Source organism: Emys orbicularis, chromosome 23 (assembly GCF_028017835.1).
Source record: "Emys orbicularis isolate rEmyOrb1 chromosome 23, rEmyOrb1.hap1, whole genome shotgun sequence".
Classification (NCBI taxonomy): Eukaryota; Metazoa; Chordata; order Testudines; family Emydidae; genus Emys; species Emys orbicularis.
Window position 1 is genome coordinate 3,309,015 of NC_088705.1, and position 24,984 is coordinate 3,333,998.

Here is a 24,984-nt window from a genome sequence, read left to right on the forward strand (position 1 = left end):
TTGACCCAGCTCTGTGAAAAATCCCCGTTCCTGAATGACATAGTTAATTCTTCCATCAACCTAGCTCCCGTCACTCGGGGGGGTGGGTTACCTATGCCGATGGGAGAACCCCTGAGTCCTGGCAGCGGAGGTAGTGTCTATGCTGAAACACTGCAGTGGTGCATTTCAAGGGTGGACAAGCCCTCACTCCACAAATAGGCTCCTTGAAGTCAGTGCTAGCCCAGATATGCAAGGGGATCAGAAGTCTACTGTGCTGCAGAGCTGTGGCTTGAAAAATGTACTTGTGGCAGAGATAGGGCCAGACTCTTTGTGGCACTGTAGTGGGGGCAGCCCTCTGTGAATGGGACCTGTGAGTACTCCATGCCCCATGGTGCTGCTGGAAGTGGTGTGGCGTTACAACAAAAGGATCGGCAGGAACAGTTATCTGGGTAACAAGCTTTCCAAAAGCCTCAGTGAAGTAGATTGGGACAGAAGGGGAGAGATAAGCCAAGATGGAAAAGGACCCTGGGCAGTGACTTGAGCTTCTCCCACTTCATCTGCTTTCATTGTTGACCTAACTTCAGGCTATTGGTTATTGTCTTTTTTTATATAGTTCTGGAGAAAAAACTCCTAATTTAATATCCTGATGTTACTTTGTAATGTAATAATGACACCCCCACTTCCACATGGGTCATCAGCACAGTATGAACCTGGCACCTTCTGCAATGCAGCACAAGTATCTACAGCATGAGCTAAAACAGTAAGTATCTGCAGGCAGCAGTAGTAGCTTGCTCTCATCTAGTGGACCAGCAATTGGAAGGAGATAGACAGACACACGTACGTACGTGCATTGCCAGTATGTTACACTAAGAACATGTCAGACTTTGGTAAGAAGGTAGAAGTGATTCAGACAACACGGCTCTAGTAGATAGAGAGGTAGAAGCCTGCATTTTAGACTTCAAGCTAAGAGAAAACTGATGCTGGACAGATTATTGTTCCAACCGACTACACCAAAGAAAATGGGACGGCAGTGGTATCGTTATACAAACTGACAGCAACATTTCTGGTCAGATTAATTTTGGGGTAAACTATTGTTTTGCAGAATCAGACTTCTAGGCGTGAAACACTCAACTAAATTACACAATCTCTGCAAAGAACAAGGAGTGCCCCAGAGCCCTGGCATTAGCTGAAGCACCATTTCTCCATGAGATAACGCATACTGTGTTATCTCATAAACGGAAGGCCCTTAGATACTGTCACCATTGTGCAGTATTAACACAGGCACTGTAGGTCCTTATCTCTAAGAGCCAGTTATGTTCTGTTAACATGTGCAGTATGGAGAATGTGGGCACCGAATGTTGGCCAAATAACTAGGGTGACCAGATGGCCCGTTTTTAAAGGGACAGTTCCGTTTTTTGGGACTTTTTCTTATATAGGCGCCTATTACCCCCTGCCCCCGTCCTGTTTTTTCACATTTGCTATCTGGTCACCCTACCAAATAACACACATGGCATATATCACCCATCAAATACTTAGTGATAGGCTTCCTTGGATGCAGCTGACTGCTTTGCTTCAGGGCGTCCTGCAGCCAATGAGCTGTGGTTATTTAGCTATGGTATGTGATGGCGTTAATACTATTTTCTGAACTCAGTGGCTATGAAGCAATTTCAGGAAATAGATGAATAAACCAGCCTTTTGTTTCTGAGAAATCACACTCAAATTCAAAGCTCGGGTCGCAAGTTCAAATGTTTGTGGGTTCCTAGCCTATTGTCAAAGGTTCACACTGCAAATCCAACAGAGAACTTGGCCTGATGTGTCTAGTCTCTGCTCAAGGAGAGCCAGGACTGGAACAGTAATTGGAGTTTCAGGTCAGGAATAAGGTGCATTGGCAGAGTTGTGTAAGGTCCTAGGATTGGAATTGTAGGAGGGCTGCAGGTCAGGAATGAAGGACATTGGAAGAGAGGTTTGGTGAGCCTGCATGTTTAGCAGCCGGAAGCAGGTCTGGGTTGAAGTGAATCAGTGAAGTCACTTTCACTTCTCTCCCCTGTAGCTTTCCTGAGCTGACTCTTCTACCATACAGGGCCGGCTCCAGGCACCAGGCAACCAAGCTGGTGCTTGGGGCGGCACCTGGAGGGGGGCGGCGCGGCGCTCGGGCTGCCGGGGAGAGCGGGGCCACAGCCGGGCTCGCCGCCCTCCCCCCGGCGCTCTGGCCGCCCTCCCCCCCGCGCCCTCCCCCCAGCTGCCGGGGGAGAGCGGCGAGCCCCTCCCGGGGCTCGCCGCCCTGCGCTCTGGCCGCCGGGGGGAGAGCCGAGCCCCAGCCGGGGCTCGCCACCCTCTCGCCGCCCTGCCCCCGGCGCTCTGGCCGCTGGGGGGAGAGCCGAGCCCCCACCGGGGCTCGCCGCCCCGCCCCCACCGGGGCTCGCCGCCCTGCCCCCGGCGCTCTGGCCGCGGGGGGGGGGGGGAAAGAGCCGAGCCCCCGCCGGGGCTCGCCGCCCTCCTCCCAGGGCTCCGGCCGCCCTCCCCTCCGGCGCCCTCCCCCCGGCCGCCGGGGGGAGAGCGGAGCCCCCACCGGGGCTCGCCGCCCTCCCCCCCCGGCGCCCTGCCCCCGCGGCGGGAGAGCGGAGCCCCCGCCGGGGCTCGCCGCCCTCCTCCCAGGGCTCCGGCCGCCCTCCCCTCCGGCGCCCTCCCCCCCGGCGCCCTGCCCCCGGCCGCCTGGGGGAGAGCGGAGCCCCCGCCGGGGCTCGCCACCCTCGCCCCGGGGCTCCGGCCGCCCCACCCCCGGCTCCGCCCCCCCCCCCCCCCCCGCGGGGGGGGGGGGGGGCGGCCGGAGGCTTTTTTGCCTAGGGCGGCAAAAAAGCCAGAGCCGGCCCTGCTACCATACAAGGACATACTCAGCTACAAAAATGAAAAGTTTATATTTCCTGTCAGTTTCCAAACCCACTTCCAAATGCGCTCTCCCTAGACTTGTTCCTTCACTTCTCCAGCTCTCTGATTTTACGCCCTATAGCTGTGCTCCTCCAACCCACTCACTCCTCTCCTCCAATTACCATCCTCCCCCCTCCCACCGCTTCCCCACTCTATTCTACCACGGGGACTCTTCAGTTAGGTTTGCTCACTTGCACTGCTCTATGTCTCAAGGAAGCAATTACATACTTAGAGAACAACATATAAAGTAACATAAAACAGTTGTTGCACTTTGAGGACTCCAATCCATGTTAATTCAGATTTAACTGCAAACAAACTGCCCTCTTTTTGTGAATTGCCTCTAGCCAGTTGCAATAGTAACTGTGGAATGACACTGGTAGCAGCAGGAACATAAACATACTGTCCCACGTTGCTAGTGTAGCATTCAGGCGGGGGAAAGCTACTGTGTGAGACGAGTGCCTGAGAGGCCGCAGAGCTGGTTCACTCTGTGAGTGTTTTTGTGTCTGTATGTTAAGTTAGCGGCACATGGACCGGGGTTCAGGGTGGGTCCCGACACACACACCCTGCAGAGTTTCACATGGAACAATGGGGCCCCCCTCACCCAGGCAGGTGGCAGCTGCACCCTCCTCCTGGGGAGTTCCCCAGCTGGCCTGCCCAAAGGAGTGTAATCCCAGCCAAGAGCCGGATGACCCTGTGCCCTCACTCCAGGGGGGTCATGGCCAGGCGTGCCAGCAGGCCCCACTCCACTCCCGTGCCAGGGAGATGGTTCTGCCCCACCTAGCAGGGGGCACTGACCCCAGCCCGGCAAGACAGACACGCCCAGCCCCTGGCGCTGCCCAGGGCACCAAACTGGCCAGGCTGGCACTGCAACCGACACTCCAGCGCCTGGGCCAGGCACCACCCCACCTCGCAAGGCCACATGGCAGGGGATGCAGCTGCTCCTCCAGCAGCCTGCTGCCCAAGTACCACCTAGAGGCCAGACTCGCCGTCGCTGGGCATGCTGGGGATTGTAGTCCTTCCACCTGAGCCCGCCCAGGGCATGCTGGGAGCTGTAGTCTCTGCTGGCCCTGTTCTCCCAGGGCATGCTGGGAACTGTAGTTGAGTCACGCGCTGCTCTCCCAGGGCATGCTGGGAGTGGTACGTCTCCCTCCCTCTCACCTCTCGTTCCCAGCATGCCCCGAGGGCGGCGAGCGGTGCATTGTGGGGGCGGTAGTTCTCCGGGCGGAGCGGCCGCGCCGGGGTGGAGGAGGCGCTGGGCCGAGGGGACTCCAGTTCCCGTCACGCCCCGCGCCAGGCCCTGCCCCTAGGCTCTGAGGGAGGCTGTCGGCTGAGCGGGTCCGGGCCGACGCACACCGGGCCGGGCAGGATGTCGCGCCAGGCCGGTCGGGGCACCGAGAGCAAGAAAATGGTAACTGGGGGCGGCGGCTGAGGAGAGCTATGGGGACGGGGGTGTTTGGGGCTTGGCCGGGGGGGCTGGAGTCGGGGGGGGTGTCCGGACCGGGGGTGCCTGGAGCTGGGGGGGCGCGGCATGGCCGGACCGGGGGGTGTCTGGAGCTGGGGGGGGGGCGCGGCATGGCCGGACCGGGGGGGTGTCTGGAGCTGGAAGGGGGGGCGGCCAGACCGGGGGTTGTGTGGACGGGGGTGTCCAGACCGCGCGTCTGGACCGGGGGGGCTGGAGCCGGGGCGGAGTGTGTGTGTCCGGGCGGTGCCTGGAGACCGGGGAAGGGGCGGGGCGAGGTGTGGTGGGGAGCCCGGGCCCGCTGCGCCTTCCGCGGGTTCCCAGCCGTTCCGACGTGGGGTGAGCGCGGTGGCGGTGGAGGGGCCTCAGTGCCCGCCGCCAAGCTGCTGGCAGGAACCCGGCTCATCCTGCCGGGCACGGGCAGCTTGCGCCGCGCAGGGACTGGCTGCCTCCCCCGGCTGCCCTGCAGGGAGGGGACCGCGGGGGTCAGTTTGGGGCGCCGTTTGCTGACTAGCGCCTCGGCCGCGCTGGGTGCCCCTGTGCCCGCTCCAAGCCCTGCACCGCAGAACAGCGACTCCACCCCAGGTGGGGGGTATCTCGCATAACTCTGTGATGCCTTAAATACCTGCCCCCCGGATCCCTGCCGTGTCTCCCCAACATGCACCCCACCGTGCTTGGAGGCTGCTGCTGTGTTAGGAGCTTAGCATTGTCTGACAGTGGTGGTGGTTCTGTAGTAGGGGCTTGTGTTAATGTTTATGCGGGGAGTTATCAGTCTTAAGCCATAGCTATCCTAATTCTGTGAGCAACACCCACGGTGTAAGGAGCTGAAGTAATGCTGAGTGTAATAGTGCTGCAAAACAGGGCTTTGGAGCGGAGCCCGGAGCTGGAGCGTGGACCAGTAGGTTTGCCCGGAGCCGGAGCGGAGCAATTCAAAAATTTGATTGCTCCAAATCCCTGCTGCGAAATCCTGGCTTCCTTAGGTTAAGAGCAGGAAGGCTCTTTGTTTATGTTTATAGAAATGTGCCTTTGAACTGCACAGTACATACCACACATTGCCTTTCCGAAAAGGTTATGCCACTTTTGTGTCTTACCCGTCTATAATCTTATTCCGTGTTACCACTCCAGATGAACCTAGGAGTGTGAAAGATATGAGGAGCAAAGGTATAGAGCTTACATTTCAACACTAAGATAAATGGAGCCAAACTCATTCATCCTTGATATAATGGCTCCATTAAGTCACAAGTGCATGTGGCCTGTTGACTTAAATAGAACTTCATTCATTACTTTTATTTTCTCCCTCAGCCTTTTCTACACTAGGATGAATATTTGTTGCAGGTTTCAGCAATGGGTGCAGGTGCTGAATTTGGTTTGTCTGTACTCAGCAGTAATTGAGCTCCATCCATTGCAGACCCCCTTTGTCAGCCACTGACTCCATTATTCTTGTGTGGAGACGGCTTTTGTGTTTAAGGCACTGGATTTATTTAATTAGCATTCAAACACTCTTGTTATCACAATAGTATTTTGCTACTGACATGGTACAAAAGGCCAAGTAAACTTAGGTTAATGATTAGTTTGCTGTGCTTTCATCTATAAATGAGAATGAAATACAAAAAGACTATCTGCTGTAAAGTTGATAGGCAATTTGAGTCTATCAGATTACTTAAAACCAAGCATTGATCTACAGGTCACATCTCTGTGACTTTAGGTATTTTTAAATTGTATAGGTGCATTGTTGACTGTAACATTTGAACATTACTAAATGGCATCTTCTAGCCTCTTCCTTTCAATTGTGGGCTCCTTTTATACACTTCTTTCAGATTGATTGATTGAAAGCTTGATGACAGGATGCAGTTAATTTAAACGCTTTGGACTGGTAACAGCTGGATTTTCTCCATCTATTCACCCACTGGTCTGTCTAGCTGCCAGGCACATGGCTTCACTGAAACGACCTGGTCCCTTTACAATAATTTAACCTTTTTGGCATGTTGGTTAATTTCCCCCCCCAGGTTCCGGACTATACCAGTTGAGCTGAAGGGGCGTTCTGTTGTGTCATTTTTGAGTAATGTAAACTTACTCTTTGACTTTCAATGATGAATTTAGCATAGTAAATGCTAAACAAAGAATAAATGCCAGAGGTCTGGAGCTGTAATTCTAGTGGCTTTCCTGCTGGTTTCGCTGATTCTCCTTTACCCCAACAGGAGAGCCTAGATGTGTATTCTCTCCCATTGTTGACCCTGTTAATTAACATTCGCTCTTAATGACAGGACAGAATACTCTATAGCTTCTAACAAATCCAAGTTCTACTCATTGAATGTTGCAGCTTGGGAGTGATTCCTGCCTGTGTTTCAGACTTGGCTGTGTGTGAACTTGTTCAGAATGTGGTGTGATCAGCGTGTCTCACTTAACTCTGATGTTGTCTCTTTTCCCTTCCTTTCTGCCTGCCTGCTGCTTTCATTCTGTAGTATTGGTATTTGCCATTCATTTCACCTTCTGCATCTATGCATCTCATGGTAGGTGATAGGCTACTTAATTTGAGACTAGACTTTCCATGATATTTCTAACAGCTGCAAAAAAATGAAATCAAAAGTCTTAAATATTAAAAATAACACGTCTCCTTGAGTAATTACATTTATTTCAGATAATGTGAAAAACTAACTTTGGTGTAGATTCTTTGCTTTTTTTCCCCAGACACTTAGGAGAGAATGAATTGGTAATCGCTGTTCTGATTAATGGCTACTGAGAAAACACTAACCATGTTTTAATCACTTCAGGCTCAGGAAATATAGTGGGAGCAGCTGTGAGAGAGCGTCTGTTCTTTTATTCATCTTCTGTATGAATCTGGCACTTGTGGAAGAAAAATGATCTTGATTAGAATTGGGCATAGTGCAGATGCATTGCATAGGGTCTACCAGTGTACTTCAGTCCTGACCTGAAACAGTCCCAGCTGTTCCAGTCCTGGTCTTCATGAGCAGATATAGCCTTTTGTGCTAAATTATGTGCTGTGGACAAATCACCTTTGGGGGCTGGGATGTAACTATCAGACTGACCAAAAAAAAAAAAAAAAAATCAGTTTATGAATGCGGGGTGTGTTATGTTCTAATGAAGAGAACTGCATGTGGAATCTGAGAAATACAGTGCAAACGACACAGGTAAAATATGGATTAGTGGTTGAGGGCTTTTATGGGATATGTACACTATCACCTCTTTAAGTCACTAGTCCAAATCTAGCTCACATTGCTAGTAGTTGTAAATTGTTGCAATGATAGAGATTATTTGGTGGTCTGTATGAAACGACTTGGAGGTTTCACTCCAGTTCTTAATGGTGTGTGCTGATTATGATCTAGAGACACTAACTGGCAGTCCACCAGAGAGGCTAAGGATTGAATGACAATGGAGACTGAACAGCCTTATAGATGGCTCCTTCAGTTCAGGGCTGGACACATTAGTGGGGAGTGCAGTGTGTACTGGGTGCGTGTAGGGGAATGTGCTTTGCCTCTGCCCATGTGGTTCATATGCTGGAGATGGAAGATTTCTGTCTCTGGGACAGTCAGTTTGTCACCTTTGAGCAGCACCCCAAAGAATTTAAAATATACTAAAGTTTACTGTGAGGTTAAAGTTTCCTTAAAATATGAAATCTGGGACCTCTGCAGAGTTGGTTTAGTAATTGATTCCTTTGAATTGGAAGCTTTCTGGCCCCCTCTCCAGGCCAACTAAAGTAAAGGTGGGAACAAAACCCAAAAATGCCTAGGGATTTTTCTGCCCAGCTGATGATAAATTCCTTTTGAATCTGTTTAGAGCTCGGAGCTCTTCACTCTGACCTATGGAGCTTTGGTCACTCAGCTGTGTAAGGACTATGAGAACGACGAAGATGTCAATAAACAGCTTGACAAAATGTAAGTTAACGTTGGAGTTTGAGTCCTTTGGGGGAGTTGTTTGTAGTAGGCAGAACTGTTTAAACTGCTGTTCCTTATTTTCTGCACCCAACCCAACCGGCAGACTGAACACAGTTCACTTGTGGGTTTTTCAGAATTTAAACAAAATATTTTCCCCTCCTTTGGTATCTCCTCACATACTTAGTTTCAGAGCACAGCTTTATTGCATAGATTTAGAACATCTTCCTGGAGCTGAGCTGGTGCTGTTATGATTCTATAGTTTGCTGCTGTTTGGTGCATTGACAGGGGCTACAACATTGGAGTTCGATTAATAGAAGATTTTCTGGCCCGGTCCAATGTAGGAAGATGCCATGACTTCCGGGAAACTGCAGATGTAATTGCAAAGGTAATCCTCCAAGTACAACCTTGCATGCCTTTATCAGTGCTGGTCCCATGCATGTCCCAGCACCATATCCAGGCTGTTCAGGGACTGTTAAGAAGAACCATGCAGTGGGTTACCAGGGGCACAGCTTCTGATTAAGAGTGAGATAATGAATGGTGCACAAATTGTATTCTCATAGACTCATAGTCTTTAAGGTCAGAAGGGACCATTATGATCTTCTAGTCTGACCTCCTGCACAACGCAGGCCACAGAATCTCACCCACACACTCCTGTAACAAACCTCTGACCTATGTCTGAGCTATTGAAGTCCTCAACTTGTGGTTTAAAGACTTCAAGGTGCAGAGAATCCTCTAGCAAGTGACGTCTTTAAACCACGAGTTGAGGACTTCTAAAATGTATCTTGTGGCTTCTTGCTTCCTGAGCTTAACTAGAGACTTTGAAGTCATTTTGTATCCAAACTAGAGTTTCCTGAATATGGGGAGAAAATAACCCAAGGAAATGGAAACTGCTCCAAACTAGGCAAAATCTGATTCAAATAGTGTTCTTGGATTTTTCCCATTGGGGAGGGAATATTGCTCCCCTCAATTTCCCCACCTGTGAGAAGAGGATAAAATTACTTACAGGGCTGGTGTGTAGCTTTGGGTTGGATTTTCCAAAGAACCTAAGGAAGTTAGGTCCCTGACTCCTCTTAACTTTCAATGGGAGCCAAGGGTCTGATTTCCTTAGTAAATATTTTGAAGCTCATTAAGATTCTTCGATGAACAGCGTTGACGGGAAATATTACTGTTTGGGTCACTTGCTTGTCTCTGCTCCATAAAACTCAATAGGTGGCATTTAAAATGTATCTGGGCATCACCCCGAGCATCACCAACTGGAGCCCAGCAGGCGATGAGTTCTCCCTCATCTTGGAAAATAACCCTCTGGTGGACTTTGTGGAGCTGCCTGATAACCACTCATCTCTTATTTACTCCAACCTCTTGTGTGGGGTGCTGCGAGGAGCCCTGGAAATGGTGAGGCTTCACTTCTCTCCCAGGAAGGGTGGGGGAGTTGTGGAGGTCTTGGCTGGAAATGAAAACCTGGAACCTTCTGCAGACATTTCAACCCACCCCCTTGTGCAAGTTTGTGGTCTTCATGTTTTCTCTTGCTGTGAATCTATGTCAAGAGCAAAGTAGAACTGGAGAAGCCAGTTGGTTGGTATTGTCCTAAGGGAAGGGTCTGTGCTGCGTAAAGTTTATAAGTCTGCCTCGATGAATAGAGGGAGTGTGTAGATGCCCTGGGGATACGGGTTAGCTGGACTCTGTCTTCTAGAAGCAATGCAGAGTTCTGAAGGGAATCCCAACCGCTGCTCTTGTTGGGAGGTTTGTCTGTCTAGGGAATGATATGGCCCCATCCCCATAGTATCTGAATGCCTATGGCATAGGGGGACAAGCCAGTGATCTTTGATACAGTAATCAGTGCCCTTTCTTGGACCCCATATGACGTGTCCTGTCCTATGTCCTGCGCTATCTTAAGGGGTGGACGGATAACAGGGAAGCTGTTAGTTTAACTTCATAGCAACTTTCCTTTTGGTTTTTCTTCTCCTCCGTCCCCCAGGTTCAGATGGCCGTGGACGTGAAATTTGTCCAGGATACGTTGAAAGGAGATGGCGTCACAGAAATACGGATGAAGTTTGTTAGGCGGATTGAAGACAATCTCCCGGCTGGAGAGGAGTGAGCCACAGCGCAATCTCCCCAAGGGCCTGGAGGGACCAGCTGCTGTGGCCTATAGCTCGTCATGGACTCGTAGGGATTTAGTGCCCCCTTTAAATTCCAACTCCTAAAGACTCACTGACTGTTTACGTTGTTACATTTCCATTTTCCATATAAGACAACTCTCTGGGTTACTCTACTTATCCCACAGGTTCACTCTAAAGATTTTCATAGGGTGGATAACTTTTTCATACGACCCACAGAGACTCTTTCTACACTCAGTTTTTAGCTGGATATTCAGCTGTGGGCAAAGTTTGCTCCTTAAACGCTAAAAGATCTCCAGGCGGTTCAAGTATGGGACTGAGTTTCATAACCAAAAGAGAACCCACCACGGGAGCTGCTTTCTTCTTGAGACACATGCATTGCTCCCACTGATGCTTGTGAAGGCTATGCTAGGCTTGCAGATGGAGGGGGTGACGCATGTATGTAGCAGCAAAGAATGAAGCATATAAAGTGAAAGGAATGGGAGCGCCTAATGGAGCACACAGTCGGTCCTACTCTCTCCAATTGTGCCTCTTCTTACTGAGGACACAGTGTCTGTAGTTAAAACTCTGCAATAGGCTCATGGAGTGAAAAAGTGATGGCAGAGCACTTCAGACAAGCCCTTTTTATCCAAAATAAAGCTTGGGGGCTTTTCAGTGCAAATGATCTGCTTCCATTTGGGGTAATGGTGCTCTTGGGTGAGAGGGGTTTGGTGGCAAAGCGAACTTTTGGTTTGTCAGGGACTGTATTTGAGGGTCAGCAGCATCAGGCTCTTAGTTCATTTAGCAGAACAGAATTTCAGTTGCCATATTAGAACACCGAGGCTCTCACTTTTGCACTAATCCTATGAACATTTCCAGTCTCTGCTGAAAAAAATAGCCCTGGTTAGCTTGCTATGAATATTTGGTCTGAAACATTTGTTATTAAATATTGTTCTCCAAAATATACACTGAGATACGCACTGATCTCAGTTTCTTACTCAAAGCAAACTACTCATAACTAATTCTGAGTTTAATAGTTAAATACACATAAAATTAAAACCTCATTATCTTAAGGATTAGATAGGGAAGGCTGCCTTAGAGTGTAGTATCCTAACAGGAGGCTGGGCGCCTTCCTTCAGAGGAAAATGGTATAAAGATGAAGAGCATAACCAGCATCTCAGGAGATTCAAATTACCTGCTTCCTTCTTTTGGGAGGCAAGAATTTTCAGTTTTTCTCCCACAACAATGCTGCTAGGAGCCGATCCCGTGGAACAGTCTTGTCTGGGTATATTGTGCTATGGTGGTGGTCTGACTCTGTTATGTGATAAGGTTCATAGGGGGACAAGTAAATTGCATTATAATGCCCTGAATATTTTTAATAGAAAAAATAAATTACAGTGGCTGAAATGCATTCAGCATTTCTTAGTGTACGCAGCCTGGATTTTATTTTCACTGTCTGACAAAATCTAGATATCAAATCTAAACAGTATGAAGTACTAAATGCATTTCAGCCAATGTAATTCCACTTTCCTGCTATGATGTAGAAGTACTCCGCAGTGTGAAATGGGACTTTGGTACTTTCTGTTGTGCATAGTTAGATTAAAACAGAAGTTTCCACATTATTTTAATTGGTAAGGTACAGCAATTTATATCCTCTGCTCTTGTTTAGAATAACTAAATGAATTGAAGTAGTGGTACTGGGTCTAAGATAAACCAAGAGGCTGGAAAATTCACCCCTTTTGACACTTTATTCAAATGGAAAATTCAATTGAACATTGCAAAGTGCTTGGAGGATGAAAAGCATTTAAGTGCAACGTTGTGAGAGACAAATTTTAACAGGCATTTTCAAAATGAACCCCTCTGGGACATGAGTTGTGACTACCTTAATGTCAGCCTTAGCCAGGAAGTTGTGGACTGGACTGTGCAGACAAATGTCCCCTTTTATCTGTAGTGGGGGGATGTCTCCAAGTTGAAGATGAGCACACACTGAAAGATGGTGTGAGTGAAGCTTGAGCTGCTGCCACCTCTGCTGTATCTGTGCTAGGGATAGACGCTGCAAATCTGTCGCCTTTCACTAGCCTGAAATGCCCTTTAGTCCACTTCTGTAAAATCCTTTGCTGGGTACGTCTGTGACCGTGAAAAGCTCCCCCATCTGAGTCAGAATTTACCTTGGAGTTCAGTGCAATTACAACTCTGAGCAAATCCTGCCTCTTTCCTGAGGGCAAAGGTAGGTATGGTTATGAAGTGAACTACAGTCACCAAGTTCATTTCACCCAGTCAGTGAGTGGGGTGCAGAAGGGTTTGAAACGGAACTGTCTAGATTGTGAATGTTCTTATTATGTATTGGTCCATCTACTGTCTTATTTATATCCCTCTGTGGGATGCCAGTTCCAGTTTTGAACGTTGAGCTGTCTGGAATGTCACCCATTGTGGAATTCCTGCCTCACCCGAATGAATTCCGATAGCTACAGGAGTTGAATGCCCAAAATAGTATCTTGCAATTCTCCCTTAAGGGGGCAGTAAGAGTCTATATTTAAAGAGTTGCATTGACAGAGCTGATGGCTCTGTGTGTGTGTTGGGTGTACAACTGCAGTGTGGTGTTTCAAAGATGTGTAAGGATCACTCATTTGTTTCCCTTTATTGGTCCTTGTAAACCATTTTAAGGCTGCATTTTAAAAGCCATTACATTAAAAAACATCCCAATGATGACTTTTCAGTGGTCTCCTGATCCTTTCAGTAAAGTCTGGGAAGGGGCTGAGATGAGCGTGGATGTGGCATGCTTTCTTGGGGTGACAAGGTGATAGGTGCTGTGGAAGGAATGTGTTCGGCCACGCGCGTGTGTGGTGGGAAGGAATTTCAACAGTGGTAATTGAGAAACAGCTGTGATTGGTTATCTTAAAGGAAGCGTGTGTAATTCTTCTTGCCCAGAAGGATGGTAGCTTGGAGAAGCTTTTGTGTGTGGATCCCAGACTCCTTGCTGGGTCGCATTAGGGCATGGCACAAACTCTGTTTTTGCTCATTCAAGAACTGGCATTCTGGCAAGGTCATCCTCTCCAGTATGCATTCCTGTGTGCCAGTGCTGGGTGAACATACTCTGCAAAACAGTTACTAACTTTACAAGTGGCTCCTTTGTACTAGAAATTTACACTAGGAAAACGCCTTGGCCATACTGCAAGGAGAGAATCTAGCCCACACACACCCACCCACACCCACACACTGCCTCTTTCTGTTCAGTCTCTAAAGAAATGACAGGCTTGGTGGCTGTAGACGCACCATGACTCTTTGCTGTACTAAACAGCTTAATCTTAAGTCCTGGTTCCACCTTTTTGATGCTTATCTAAGCACAGTGCTTTGCTCCCTCTTCTGCCTACAACCTGCTCCTACACTTATGGCCCAAATAGAATGTGCTGAACTATAAATGAAGGTAACTTTACCTGGCAATGATGCAGAAAACTTTCTCCCACGCTAAATAACACACTGTGAGCAATGGCGAAATAAGGCTGAGGTGGGTGAATGGATGCCTGTAGCCACAGGTCCTAAAAGGCAGCAGAAGGCAGGTTGTGATGCACTTTCTAGCTCAAAGATACTAATCTTAAAGCTGCAGGAATGGTGATGTAGCTGACTGAATAATTTACAGTGGATAATGTTCCTACCAGAGGTACTAGGCTTAAAACTGATGGAAGACGCTTCCGTTTGTGATGGTGTGGCCTGTATTTCTTTTCCCAATGAGGTCCTATAAATGTGAAAGATTTGCAAGGGATTAAACCAAAGCAGAGTTAGTGGTTAGTAGAGGAAAAATGCTGTCAGTTTAAACAGGAATAGATACCCAGTGACTGAGGGACCCAAATTCTGCTTTTGAGCAGTTTGTCTAATTCACTAAGTATATATCACTCTGTTTAAAACAACTTAAAACCCATCTCAGCATGGAAACCTTTTACTCTCCGCTGAGTCTTCAGCCTGTAGGAAATCTTGTCTGCAATACTTCGTTGGGTAGGATTTGTGCCAAGCGTTCTTTGCTGGAAAAGTTTAGTGCCAAACTGTAAGAAGGTGGCCCTGAGAACTATGGCACACACCTGCCAGCAGGTGTCTCCAGCCATCAAATGTAGCAGCACCGAGGCAGTTTCAGAATGCATTCTATTGGCTGTGGAGCCATGTCGAAAAAGTATACAGTCACACTGGTGACACAAGCTGTAAGTTTTCAGTGGGAAGAATGGACTCTGGTTGAGGGTGCAGAAATCTCTAATTCACCATAACTGCAGCAGCTGCAAAGAAAAGAGCTTTACAGACTAAAATCTCAACTTAAACTTCCCTTGCGCTTCTTTCTGTCACTGCTGCCTAGGAACTTGTGTGACAGCAGGGGGCTCTCTGCAGTGCGGACCCTGTGTACAGCTCTGCCTATGAGCCTCAATCTTCACCTTCTCCCACATGCTGTTAGTCCTGACCTGAGCTCCCATACAGCTCTGCCAAGGCATAGGACGAGATACTTTAAAGCTGTTTGTTGTTAGTAGTAGGTAGCAACCCTGATGCAATATCACTATCCACGCACAGTCACTGCACTAAAGAGCTAATGGAAAGTATATCTCTAACCTTTTAAAACTCTCTTAAATCATTATTAAAATTGTATTATGCCTAATGTGGTTATAAATGTCTGAATACTGGGTCTTCAATATAGCCGGCATAGTTTAAATAGTACAACAGTAGCTAATTTCATAATACAAATAGTTAAATATTTCTAAAATATTTTAGCATAGCATCTTGTGCCCCACCCAATTCAATTCTCATGCCTCTCAGTGCAGCACCCCCAGCTCTTCCACTCCCCAAAGCACCTCTGCCCTTGCTTTTTGCTCTCCAGCTATTCCACTTGTGAGCCAAATTTTGATGCCATGATGCCACTTGGGGCTATACTAAAATCTCTTTTACCCTTTAGAGCTGGGACTCGAACGTGCCTCCCAAGAGTCAGACTTCCTTTTCCAGCTCGCTCCCTGCAAAAAACCAACAGACCCCCCATACACACATTTGAAAAGAATAATATCCGGATTTGATCTCCATTACAGCACTTTGTTTTAAGATTACAAAGCCCAGTGTGCAAGCTTGCATGGCCTGTTTCTATTGTAGTCATAACACTTGTTACAACACTGGAGCTCTCCTTTGCTTTCACATGGCGATGGGATTGAGTCCAAGTCAAACATTACCAAATGCCAATTTTCAAGTCTGTTTCCCCCGTAGATTAGAAAAACTGAGAGTGAGCCCCTTAGCCTTTCAAAGGGAGGCCGTGTCAGCCTCCTGCTGAATTCACTCGGGAGGTGGGGAAGTAGCAGAGAGCTGCTAGAACCAGGAAAAGGGAAATGTGCCCCTGGTTAGTTTGCTGAGGTGTTGAAAGGGGAACAAAGCAATTTCTCACCTCCTGCCAGAGCTGGGCACAGAGAAGGGTTTTCAGAGCTGGATCCTGTTTTAGCCAGACCCTTTGGGGGGGAAGTGGTGAAGGTGTTGGATAAATGCCCTCGGCTTTGCTTATTTTGCCATGAAGCTCACCTCAGTCCCATAGCAAGATTAATTTGGTTACTCAAAGGCTGCAGGAAAAAAACCTACCTGGGCCCCAATTTTGTGGACATGGCTTATTTGCTGTGGGTGGATTTTGAAGCAGGCTCAAACTCGGCCTTACCTATGGACCAATTGCTGCAACTCCATCATATAGGGATGTTGAGAGTTCTGATGGGCACAGCTGAACTGGGCAAAGTGTGAGGTGAAATTGGCTCTGAGAGGATTTACAGGTGTAAAGCGTGGGTTCATATACAATTAAAGAGAGCAGAAATTGCCAATGATTTATCCTCCAGTGGAACCAGCCGGTCATGAGCTTGAATTATTGAGGGCTTGTCTACATGGGGAGAGGGACCAGACTAGCTATTCCAGAGCAGCTCACTTTGTGGGCACTCTATTCTGGAATAAAAGTCCCTGTATTCTTGAGTAATTCGTGTTCTCACAAAGCCCACTAATTATTTCAGAGTGTCCACATGGGCAGCTATTCTGGAATAGCGATTTTGGTCCATTTCCCCATGTAGCTAAGCCTGGACACTCTCTCTATAGCTCAGCAGATGCCAGTTCTGAATCGTTTCTGTTCCTAGTAGAGTGAAAAGACAGCAAGTGTGAAAAATCGGGACGGGGTGGGGGGTAATAGGAGCCTATATAAGAAAAAGACCCAAAAATCGGGACTGTCCCTATAAAATTGGGACATCTGGTCACCCTAGTTCCTAGTAATAAGCAAATTGCAGTCCCTGTCCCAGGGAGGCCATCGCTTACTTTTTTCTGGGGGGGAAATTCTTCCCTAGATGTGAATTCTGCTGGCTGTTCTAGTCCCACTGGTTGTTTATATTTAAGTATAAAACTCAATGTGTCCCTAACGATGAAGCTGGGCCCGATGCCTCCATGTGGACAGCATCGCCTGGGAGCCGAGCTCTGTTGGGCCAGGCACTTCAGACAAGTACCAGTCAGTCCCTATCCCAAAGCGCGAGCTCAGGCAGGACAGAACTGACAAATGGGGAGAGGATCCATTGAGAGAATGAGAGAGCAAAATGAGTAAAGTTGTGCAAGAATCACAGCTCACCACGTGTCTGAGCAATTCCAGCAGGACGCGATTTGTAGGCGTCACAGCAGGGGTAGGATTTGTTGCTGATGCCGTGCAACGGCTGCAGGAGAGAGTCTGAGCTCTCGTTCTTCTTCTTTTTTTAAGTGCTAAGACAGCTTCATCTTTGCTTTGTGGCCATTTCACCCAAACAGTGTGAAATGCACCTGTCGAGAGCTCGTCCTCTCTGTTGTACCCAGTCGTAGATCTGAGGGTGCTTTTGCTGCTCAGAACTCGTGTTGAATACCTCGACCAGCAGAGGGCATTGACAGCACATCGGTGCAGCTGCTGTAGCTAGCGCGACTAGCATCTCTGAATTTTAGCTTAATTCTGTTGCACGGTTGTAGATCTTGGTAGTTATGTAGTTTGTTTAAAACGGGCTCCCCACTTGGCTCTTTAAAGAGTCAGCCTGATGCTGGGATTATAACACCACGAAAGTCTGCAATCCCCACGGAGCAAAGTCTCAGCCTGCTCACGATTATGTCTTGGGCTGCTCAGCAGTGTCTGCTGATGTCGGCTGGCAGATAGTAACCGGGTCCCAGGTCAGACTGGGTATTTTATACTGAACGTAAAGCCTGAAGTGCACTAGCTGGCATGTTGGCAGCTGCACCACTGGAGCAGCGGTGTCTGACTGTCTAAGGCGAAGCCCCGGGAAATAGGAGCTGGAGCGCAAGGGGCTTTCTAGGGAGCCTGAGGTCAGAGAAGAGGTTCAAGAGTGCTAACAAATAGCCAAAGCCCAGGGCAAGAAATGGAGACTCTGTACCAACGGTAGGGCTAAGCCGCAAAGGCCATCAGTCAAACCTGGCGGGTAAATGCTGTTAGAGCAGTGTATAGCGGCGTCCAGGTACAGCCCTAGTAAGAGGCAGTCTCTGCCCTGTGGAGCTTAGTCTAATTAGACAAGACAGCGTGCGGAGCACCAATCCCAGAGACTTGCTGACGGTCACACCGCAGAGCTGGCACTGGCACTAACGGCGCCCAGCCCAGGGCCCTGTCCACTGGGCCAGCTGCTTGTCGGTACTTGGTATAATGGCAATTGGCTTGTTACCTGAAAGCTGCAGGGCACTGAGCGGAATCCCACTGATGCATGCAAGCACGCGGCCCGCTTGGAGTCTGTTATTAAAAACAAGCCCAAACGTTTGAGATTTAACCTGCCTGCTGAGGTGGCCAGCTGCAATTCTGAGGATGTGCCCCAGAGCGCTCTAAACTACAAACCACTGGAAGCCTGAGGGTTAGTGTGAAAAGTGCTGGTGTTCTGGGCTGTGGTAATAGTGCGTGTGGTGCCATTGCCAAGGGAGTTCTGGACACGCGCAGGTAGAGGGACAGGTGCTGTGCCAATCGCGGGAGCAGGGGAGCTACCCATTCCTTATTTCTGTTCTCCGAGGAATTCTTGGCCTTTTCCCAGCAGTGACAGCCCCCCTTGTCTGGTGAGAGGGGAGGACATACCAACTACAGGAGGGGGAAGAGGGACTGTTTAGGGTAAATAAGCGTCCCACTCACATACCCGCAACTCGGCCTCCAGCCACCTGTGCGCAGCTTTCTCTGACCACGGAATAGCAGCAGCTGTGGCTCTCTGGTGCATCATCAGGAGACAGGCTGCATGCCCGGTTCATTCATGACTGTGCACATCACTGGGGTTCTGCAGTTGTCCGAGGTGTGGCAGTCAGGCCTGGCTGCTCGTTATTTAGGGCTGCCTGGCCGAGACAGGTGAGCAAGAGAAAAGCACAAAGCAGGGTCTCCTCCTCTGCATCCCCAAGGCTGTGGAAAGGGGGACTTCATAGCTGCAGCCAGTTAGCTACTGCACTGCTACCCGAGTGAGAATGAAGGGAGAGGAAAAGAGCCTCACAGCACACCAGGGAGCTGATTCTGATCTCATTTACGCTGCTCTAAGTCCACTGGCTTCAGCAGAATCACTCTTGGTTTACACCAGTACCAGTGAGGTCAGCGGCAGGGCCCTGGTCACAGCACGGCCCAGTTGGCAGCAAGCATTGAATCTTGGGAACTCTGCTGCCTGCTAAGCCTTGCCATGCAGATACGCGGCTTGATTTCCAGCTACGGGGCTTGGCACCTACAGCTCCTGCTGCCTTCACAGGGGTGAGCTGAGAATCAGTCCAATGGTGCCATGTCCCTGGGGGCCCTGCATCACCCTGTTCCTCTGACCTTTCACGGGCAGCGATCCTCAAGGCTCTGCTAGACCAGAATGCGAATTCCCAGGGCACCACGCCTGGTGGTGGGAGCCAACCCAGCCCCCCCAGGAAATCTCCATGGCAGAGTTCACGGCTGTGGGATGGAGTGGTAAACTGTATTGAAGGCTTGGCTCTGCTCTGGCTCCCAGGGAAAAGCACCACCTCCTAAATCACGAACGCCACTTCCTGGGTTGGCAGTGGAAGTCTTCCATCCAATTTCACTTAGCCTATCAGATCTGACATGGTTTCAGCTGGTGGCAGGATGACTTCTGGCCTTACTGAGCCAGGGCAGGTTTTAATGTGGGAAGAGCAGATGACAAAATCCATCTGGTCACCTGCACGTCCCTTCCTTGCTCAGCGACCCCTGGGCATCCAAACCCATGACAACAGCCCTAGAGCAGGTTAGGATTTAGAGCCACGGTGTCCAATCTTCTACACCTTTGAGAAATGGCTGCTCCTAATCCTTCCCTGCTACTAACAAATCCTAAAAGCCTGATCTCAGCGACTTTTATTTACTTTGCAGTCTATGCTGGAGCTGCTGAACAGGGCTAGGAGAAGGTGTGGATGAGTCATTCGAGTGGGGAGTCAGGATTTCTGGGTTCTGTTCCTGGCCCTGGGAGAAGAATGGGCTGTAGTGGCTAGAGCAAGGAACTAAGAGTCAGGACTCTTGGGTTTTATTTCCAGACCTGCTACACACTTCACTGTGTGATACTGAACTAGTCACAGCCCCGGTCAGTGCCTCAGTTTCCCCACTTGTAGCACAGGGGTAGTGATCCTTGCTGGTATGGCTGTGAGAATTAATTAGCATTTGCAAAGCGCTTGGAGACCCTCCGCTGAGAGCTGCAGAGAACTAATGATTGATTAGCATCGATTTATGGTCTGGGGAAGAGATGCTGCCGAATGGCTGTGGTTTGTTCCTACCCTCTTCTGGCAGGACTGTCACATTTTCCCTACAGCCAGTACAGTACAGTTTGTCACAGCCGTCCCAGTTCCTGTCCCGCCAGCCCCAGAGACAGGGAGCAAGAACAGGCTTTTGCAATACAGTGGCTTTTTTTTACTGGAGCAGCTGGGAGTCACATGACTTCCTACCCAGCCTGTAGCAATAGAACCAGGGCCTGCCAACCAGAACCTCCTTCAACATCGACTGCCTTGAAACGCTCCCAGCTTTTCCTAAGATAACCTTTTGTATCGTCAAGGAATTCGCCCACCCTGGGCTATGCTGGGGGCTTGGAGGAAGCAGGACTGTACTAAACTTCCCTATAACTACAGGCCTGGCTGGAGTGCCGAGATTCCTGGTCCCACTGATGCAGCATCCCTTCCTTGGCTTAAGCTGCATCCAAAAGGGGGTTATGTTGCAATGGCCGATTTGCTCCAATTAATTTTCCCTTCTTCATCAGAGAGAGAAAATGAGTAAGCTTCCTCCAGATCCTCCGGGGAGCGAGCAAGGCTGTGGAAAAGCAGGTTCTGAAATCTCCCTCTCAGCCCCCACAGGAATTTTAAAGCTGTGGAGTAATGTTCTGGGGCGACTGGGTCAAAAGCAGCCCAGCCCCGCTGGGAGAACAAAAAGCAGAAATTGCAGTAAGTAAATTAAAAGTGTCTACTAACAAGTAGCTCATTGTGGACAAGGGAGAATATGCAAAAAGCTCTGTTTGAAACCTACTAAATATTACCATGTGCTGTTTATAGGAAACAAATGGGAATGGCATGCTGCATCAATAAAACCTAGCCATGGTTGGAGTTTGGACGAAAGCTTTTCCAAGGCTTTAGGTTATTGAATACCCTTCACTTTGATGTTGTGCCAGGCCTGACCCCTGGACACATACCATGGAGGGGAAAGTTGACTTGTGGGAATAATAAACATTCCTGGTGAACAATTTAACCTGGCAGGAAAAGAGGCAACTTGCAGCTTTTCATATCTCGGCCTGATATTAAAGATGACAATAGCAATATGTAGACAAGAAATGGAGAGAGAGAGAGAGAGAGGTGGGAGGGATAGACTGAGGCCGGGTGTAATGTAAAGTCGTGTCATGCATGAAAATCTGCCTCTGGACTGCAACACTGAGTGTGCGCACACACAGCCCGCCCCACAGAGACACGCATGGCGCACACACAACCACACACTATCCTCCAGATATACAAAAGCACAGAGAAGCAGAACCATACAGACAGGGGTGCACACACATGGGAACAACCAAAATCCAGAGATGCACAAACACACAAAGTTCCACAGACAGGCAGCTAGGTGCACACAAAGACCTGCAGACAGGAAAAACACAAGCACACAAAAACCCTCTCACACACTCAACTTGCAAGAGAAGCCAAATCTGGATTAAAACAAGATTGAAATAGTTGTGAACTGGTCACTTTAATCCAGAGGTTCCCTGGGCCGGGCCCAGGCCGACATCTGGGTAAAACCTGCTGCTTGTTTGGGTTATTTTATAAATTGTCTCCGCTCCTCCTGATTTGCTGGCTGTTCGTTGGGCAGCTCCGCAGGCCAGCCAGGCTCCTGCCCTCAGGGCCTGTATGGCAGAGGGGTCTGACTCTGATGTTTGGCCTCTCTCCTACACTCCTTACCTCTCCCCCAACCCAACACGTGCCCTCTACACACACACACAGAATCATGCACCTACACCCCATAACACCCCCCCCTCCAATAACATATCCCATATACACGGCCATGGAACGTACACACCATAGCACACACACACACACACACACACACACAGTGCCATGCATGCACACCCCCATAACAACCCCCACTCCCCAATAACATATCCCATATACACGGCCATGGAACGTACACACCATAGCACACACACACACACACACAGTGCCATGCATGCACACCCCCATAACAACCCCCACTCCCCAATAACATATTCCATATACACAGCCACGGGACAGACACCCACCATAACACACATGGCACTATGTATGCACACACCCGTAACTCCCAACACAACCTATATGCACGCACTGAGCCAAGCAAGCACACACCGTAGCACACACATGCACCGTAACACACACAGAAATGGAACTCCACACACATTGACCTATAAACACCCCACTCCCTGCATACAGCCACCCCACCCCAAACACACATGTGGTGCTATGTACGAACATGCCCCTAACGCACCGAGCACACATCTCATACATCCACATGGGCACCACACACACAGCCATGTAGCACAACTAACACCCCCCACCTACACACACACACGCTCATAACATACCCACCATATGGCCACTCAACACAAAAATGCATGCACACATCCAATACTCACTCCATACACACCGCACACACGTGCTAAGCACAAGCTCACCTGTAACACAAACCTCACACACACACTCCCCCAACACACTTTCCTACTCTCTCTCATACCTCCCCTGCCACTAGATATAAACTCACATCTAACACAGACACACAAACATCCACAGGCAGCTTTGTCATTCTCTCCCTACAATTTTGGGAAGGTGTACACAATCAAACAACTTATTTTGCCTGAAATGTAAGAAATAGGGACACTTAAACCCCGTGAAATAATGATCTTACAAGATACAAAACTTTTCCCCTGAATGTTGGAGCAAACGGCTCTGAGGACGCAGATTGATTTTGCTGGCCGGTCCCACTCAGTACATCCCACTTACATGCATGGCTTCATGTTCTAGGGATGCCTTTTATGGCAGTGGGGACAGTGAGGATAGAATAACATGCCCATGCAATAAACATTAAATTTCCAAATCGGAGCTGCCTTGGGAGGGGGCAGGGCCAGTTCTACCATTTTTGCTGCCCCAAGCAAAAAAATAAAATTAAATAAAATTAAAAAAGCCGAACTGCCGAAGCAAAAAAAAAAAGGCCGCCCGGACTGTGCCACCCCAAGAATGGACGGAATGCCGCCCCTTAGCATGTGCCGCCCCAGGCACGTGCTTCCTCCGCTGGTGCCTGGAGCCGGCCCTGGGAGGGGGGCAATGTGGGCCAGTGCAGCTGCCTTTCTCCACTGCAATAATGGGGACTAATCTGGTACTGGACACAAGCGACATGTATTTAATAACCAGGTGTATCCCTAACGAACACAACTCGTCCCACTACCTGAGGGAGTCTAGCTCAGTGGCTCTCAACCTTTCCAGACTCCTGTACCCCTTTCAGGAGTCTGATTTGTCTTGTGTGCCCCCAAGTTTCACCTCACTTAAACTACTTGCTTACAAAATCAGACCTAAAAATACAAAAGTGTCACAGCGCACTATTACTGAACAATTGCTGACTTTCTCATTTTACCATATTATAAAATAAATCACTTGGAATATAAATATTGTACTTACATTTCAGTGTCTAGTATATAGAGCATTGTCTGTATGCAATTTTAGTTTGCTAACTTTGCTAGTGACTTCACTAGTGCTCCTGTTGTAAAGCTAGGCAAATACCTAGATGAGTTGATGTACCCCCATGGGGATCTGTGCCCCTGATTGAGAACCACAGCTCTAGCTGGATTGGCAGTCTCTGCTGAGAAGGAGCTAAGGGCTGGTTGTCTCTATACAATTCCTGCGCTGGTCTAGGTCAAAGTGATGTTGTCAGACCGATCGCATATCTTCCTTCTCTTGCGCTGGCGTGAGCTACATTGCATGTGAAGCCGGGTGTTCGTAGTGTTACCCCCTTGCTGACCTGAGTGGTTAGCCAAAATGTGGGTCCTGCAGGTTGTTTCAGACGGGAGAAGTTGGAGGAGTCGGGTATTTTCTTTGGTGCAATCTGTCTAGTTACAAAGGACGTACAAAGTCCTGTTCCCCTGAACGCAGGGGGAATGAAACAACAGGAGCTTCTTTGCTCACAGCTCCAAGCCTCTTTCAGCCAGCACTCTTCCCACACAGCTTTCTCTCTCTGGGCTTCTCCTCAGGACCCTGCTCCCACGCCTTGCTCTGGCTCTACCTTAGGGTGACCAGATGTCCCGATATTATAGGGACAGTCCCGATATTTGGGGCTTTTTCTCATATAGGTGCCTATTACCCCCCACCCACTGTCCCGATTTTTCACCCTTGCTATCTGGTCACCCTACTCTAACTTGGCTTTCTGCTCCAAGTGTTTCTTTCTGGGGTGTATCTCGCTGCTTCTCTTTCCCCTCCAGACCTCCAACAAACAGGACCAGGCATAATCCCACCTGTGCCTTGCAGGGGGGGCTGTGTTTTGGGTAGAAGCCGCTATTGTTTCAGATACCTGGCTGCTTCCATAAAGGAGCCTAATAGTTTCTTATAATGCCCTTAAATGAAGGGCAGCGGCTACACCCTCCCACTCCCAGCTTCAGCGAGGTTTAGCCCAACCTGTAACAGTGCCTTGCCATCAACCATAGCACGCGGCACTGTGGGTAGCTCTCTCAGGGTGCCTTGCGCGGCCCCCAGCCTCAATCTGGGCAGTGTTTGCATGGCATTGTGGGATGCCGCTTGGGGCAGTTGTGGGAGCAGGAGTCAAACGCTCAGGATCCCTCCCGCTGGAGCTGATTTCTGTGACTGCCCAGCTGTTTCCAAGCAGACCCCCGCAAGGCAAGCCCAGCAGCTGGGGGGAGGCGGGCAGGGGTCTTGCAGTCTCTTGAGGGGTCCATGGCACCCCACAGAGACAAACGGTACATTTCTCTTCGCTCCCCTCTGATCCGCTGTGCTCGGCGGAGAGCCGTTCTCGGGGAGTGGTCGTCCAGCACCGAGGAGGGGGACTGGGCCGCGCGGGGACCCGGGGTGACCAGCAGTAGCTTCAGAACTGCAGGGTACAACCGGGCGTTTTCATGGACCAGCAAGGCAAGAGGTGGGTCGGGATTGAGGGGCACTGGCAAAGCAATGGGGGGAGCCCAGG

At 49.4% G+C, this 24,984-nt stretch overlaps 1 protein-coding gene across 1 annotated transcript; it reads left to right on the top strand.

The window, feature by feature from the left end:
• Positions 1–4,225: 4,225 nt before the first annotated feature.
• On the top strand, positions 4,226–11,031 carry TRAPPC3 (trafficking protein particle complex subunit 3). The gene is made up of 5 exons (XM_065421522.1): positions 4,226–4,312; positions 8,159–8,256; positions 8,542–8,641; positions 9,466–9,648; positions 10,232–11,031. Exons 1-5 carry the CDS (start codon positions 4,271–4,273, stop codon positions 10,349–10,351), a joined length of 543 nt encoding a protein of 180 aa, XP_065277594.1. The 5' UTR covers positions 4,226–4,270; the 3' UTR covers positions 10,352–11,031.
• Positions 11,032–24,984: the final 13,953 nt, after the last annotated feature.

Coding starts and splice junctions, on each gene's coding strand:
- TRAPPC3 (XM_065421522.1), top strand. CDS start 4,271: ATGTCGCGCCAGGCCGGTCGGGGCACCGAGAGCAAGAAAATG. Junction 8,642..9,465: donor CTGCAGATGTAATTGCAAAG/GTAATCCTCCAA, acceptor AAAACTCAATAG/GTGGCATTTAAAATGTATCT. Junction 9,649..10,231: donor TGCGAGGAGCCCTGGAAATG/GTGAGGCTTCAC, acceptor TCCGTCCCCCAG/GTTCAGATGGCCGTGGACGT.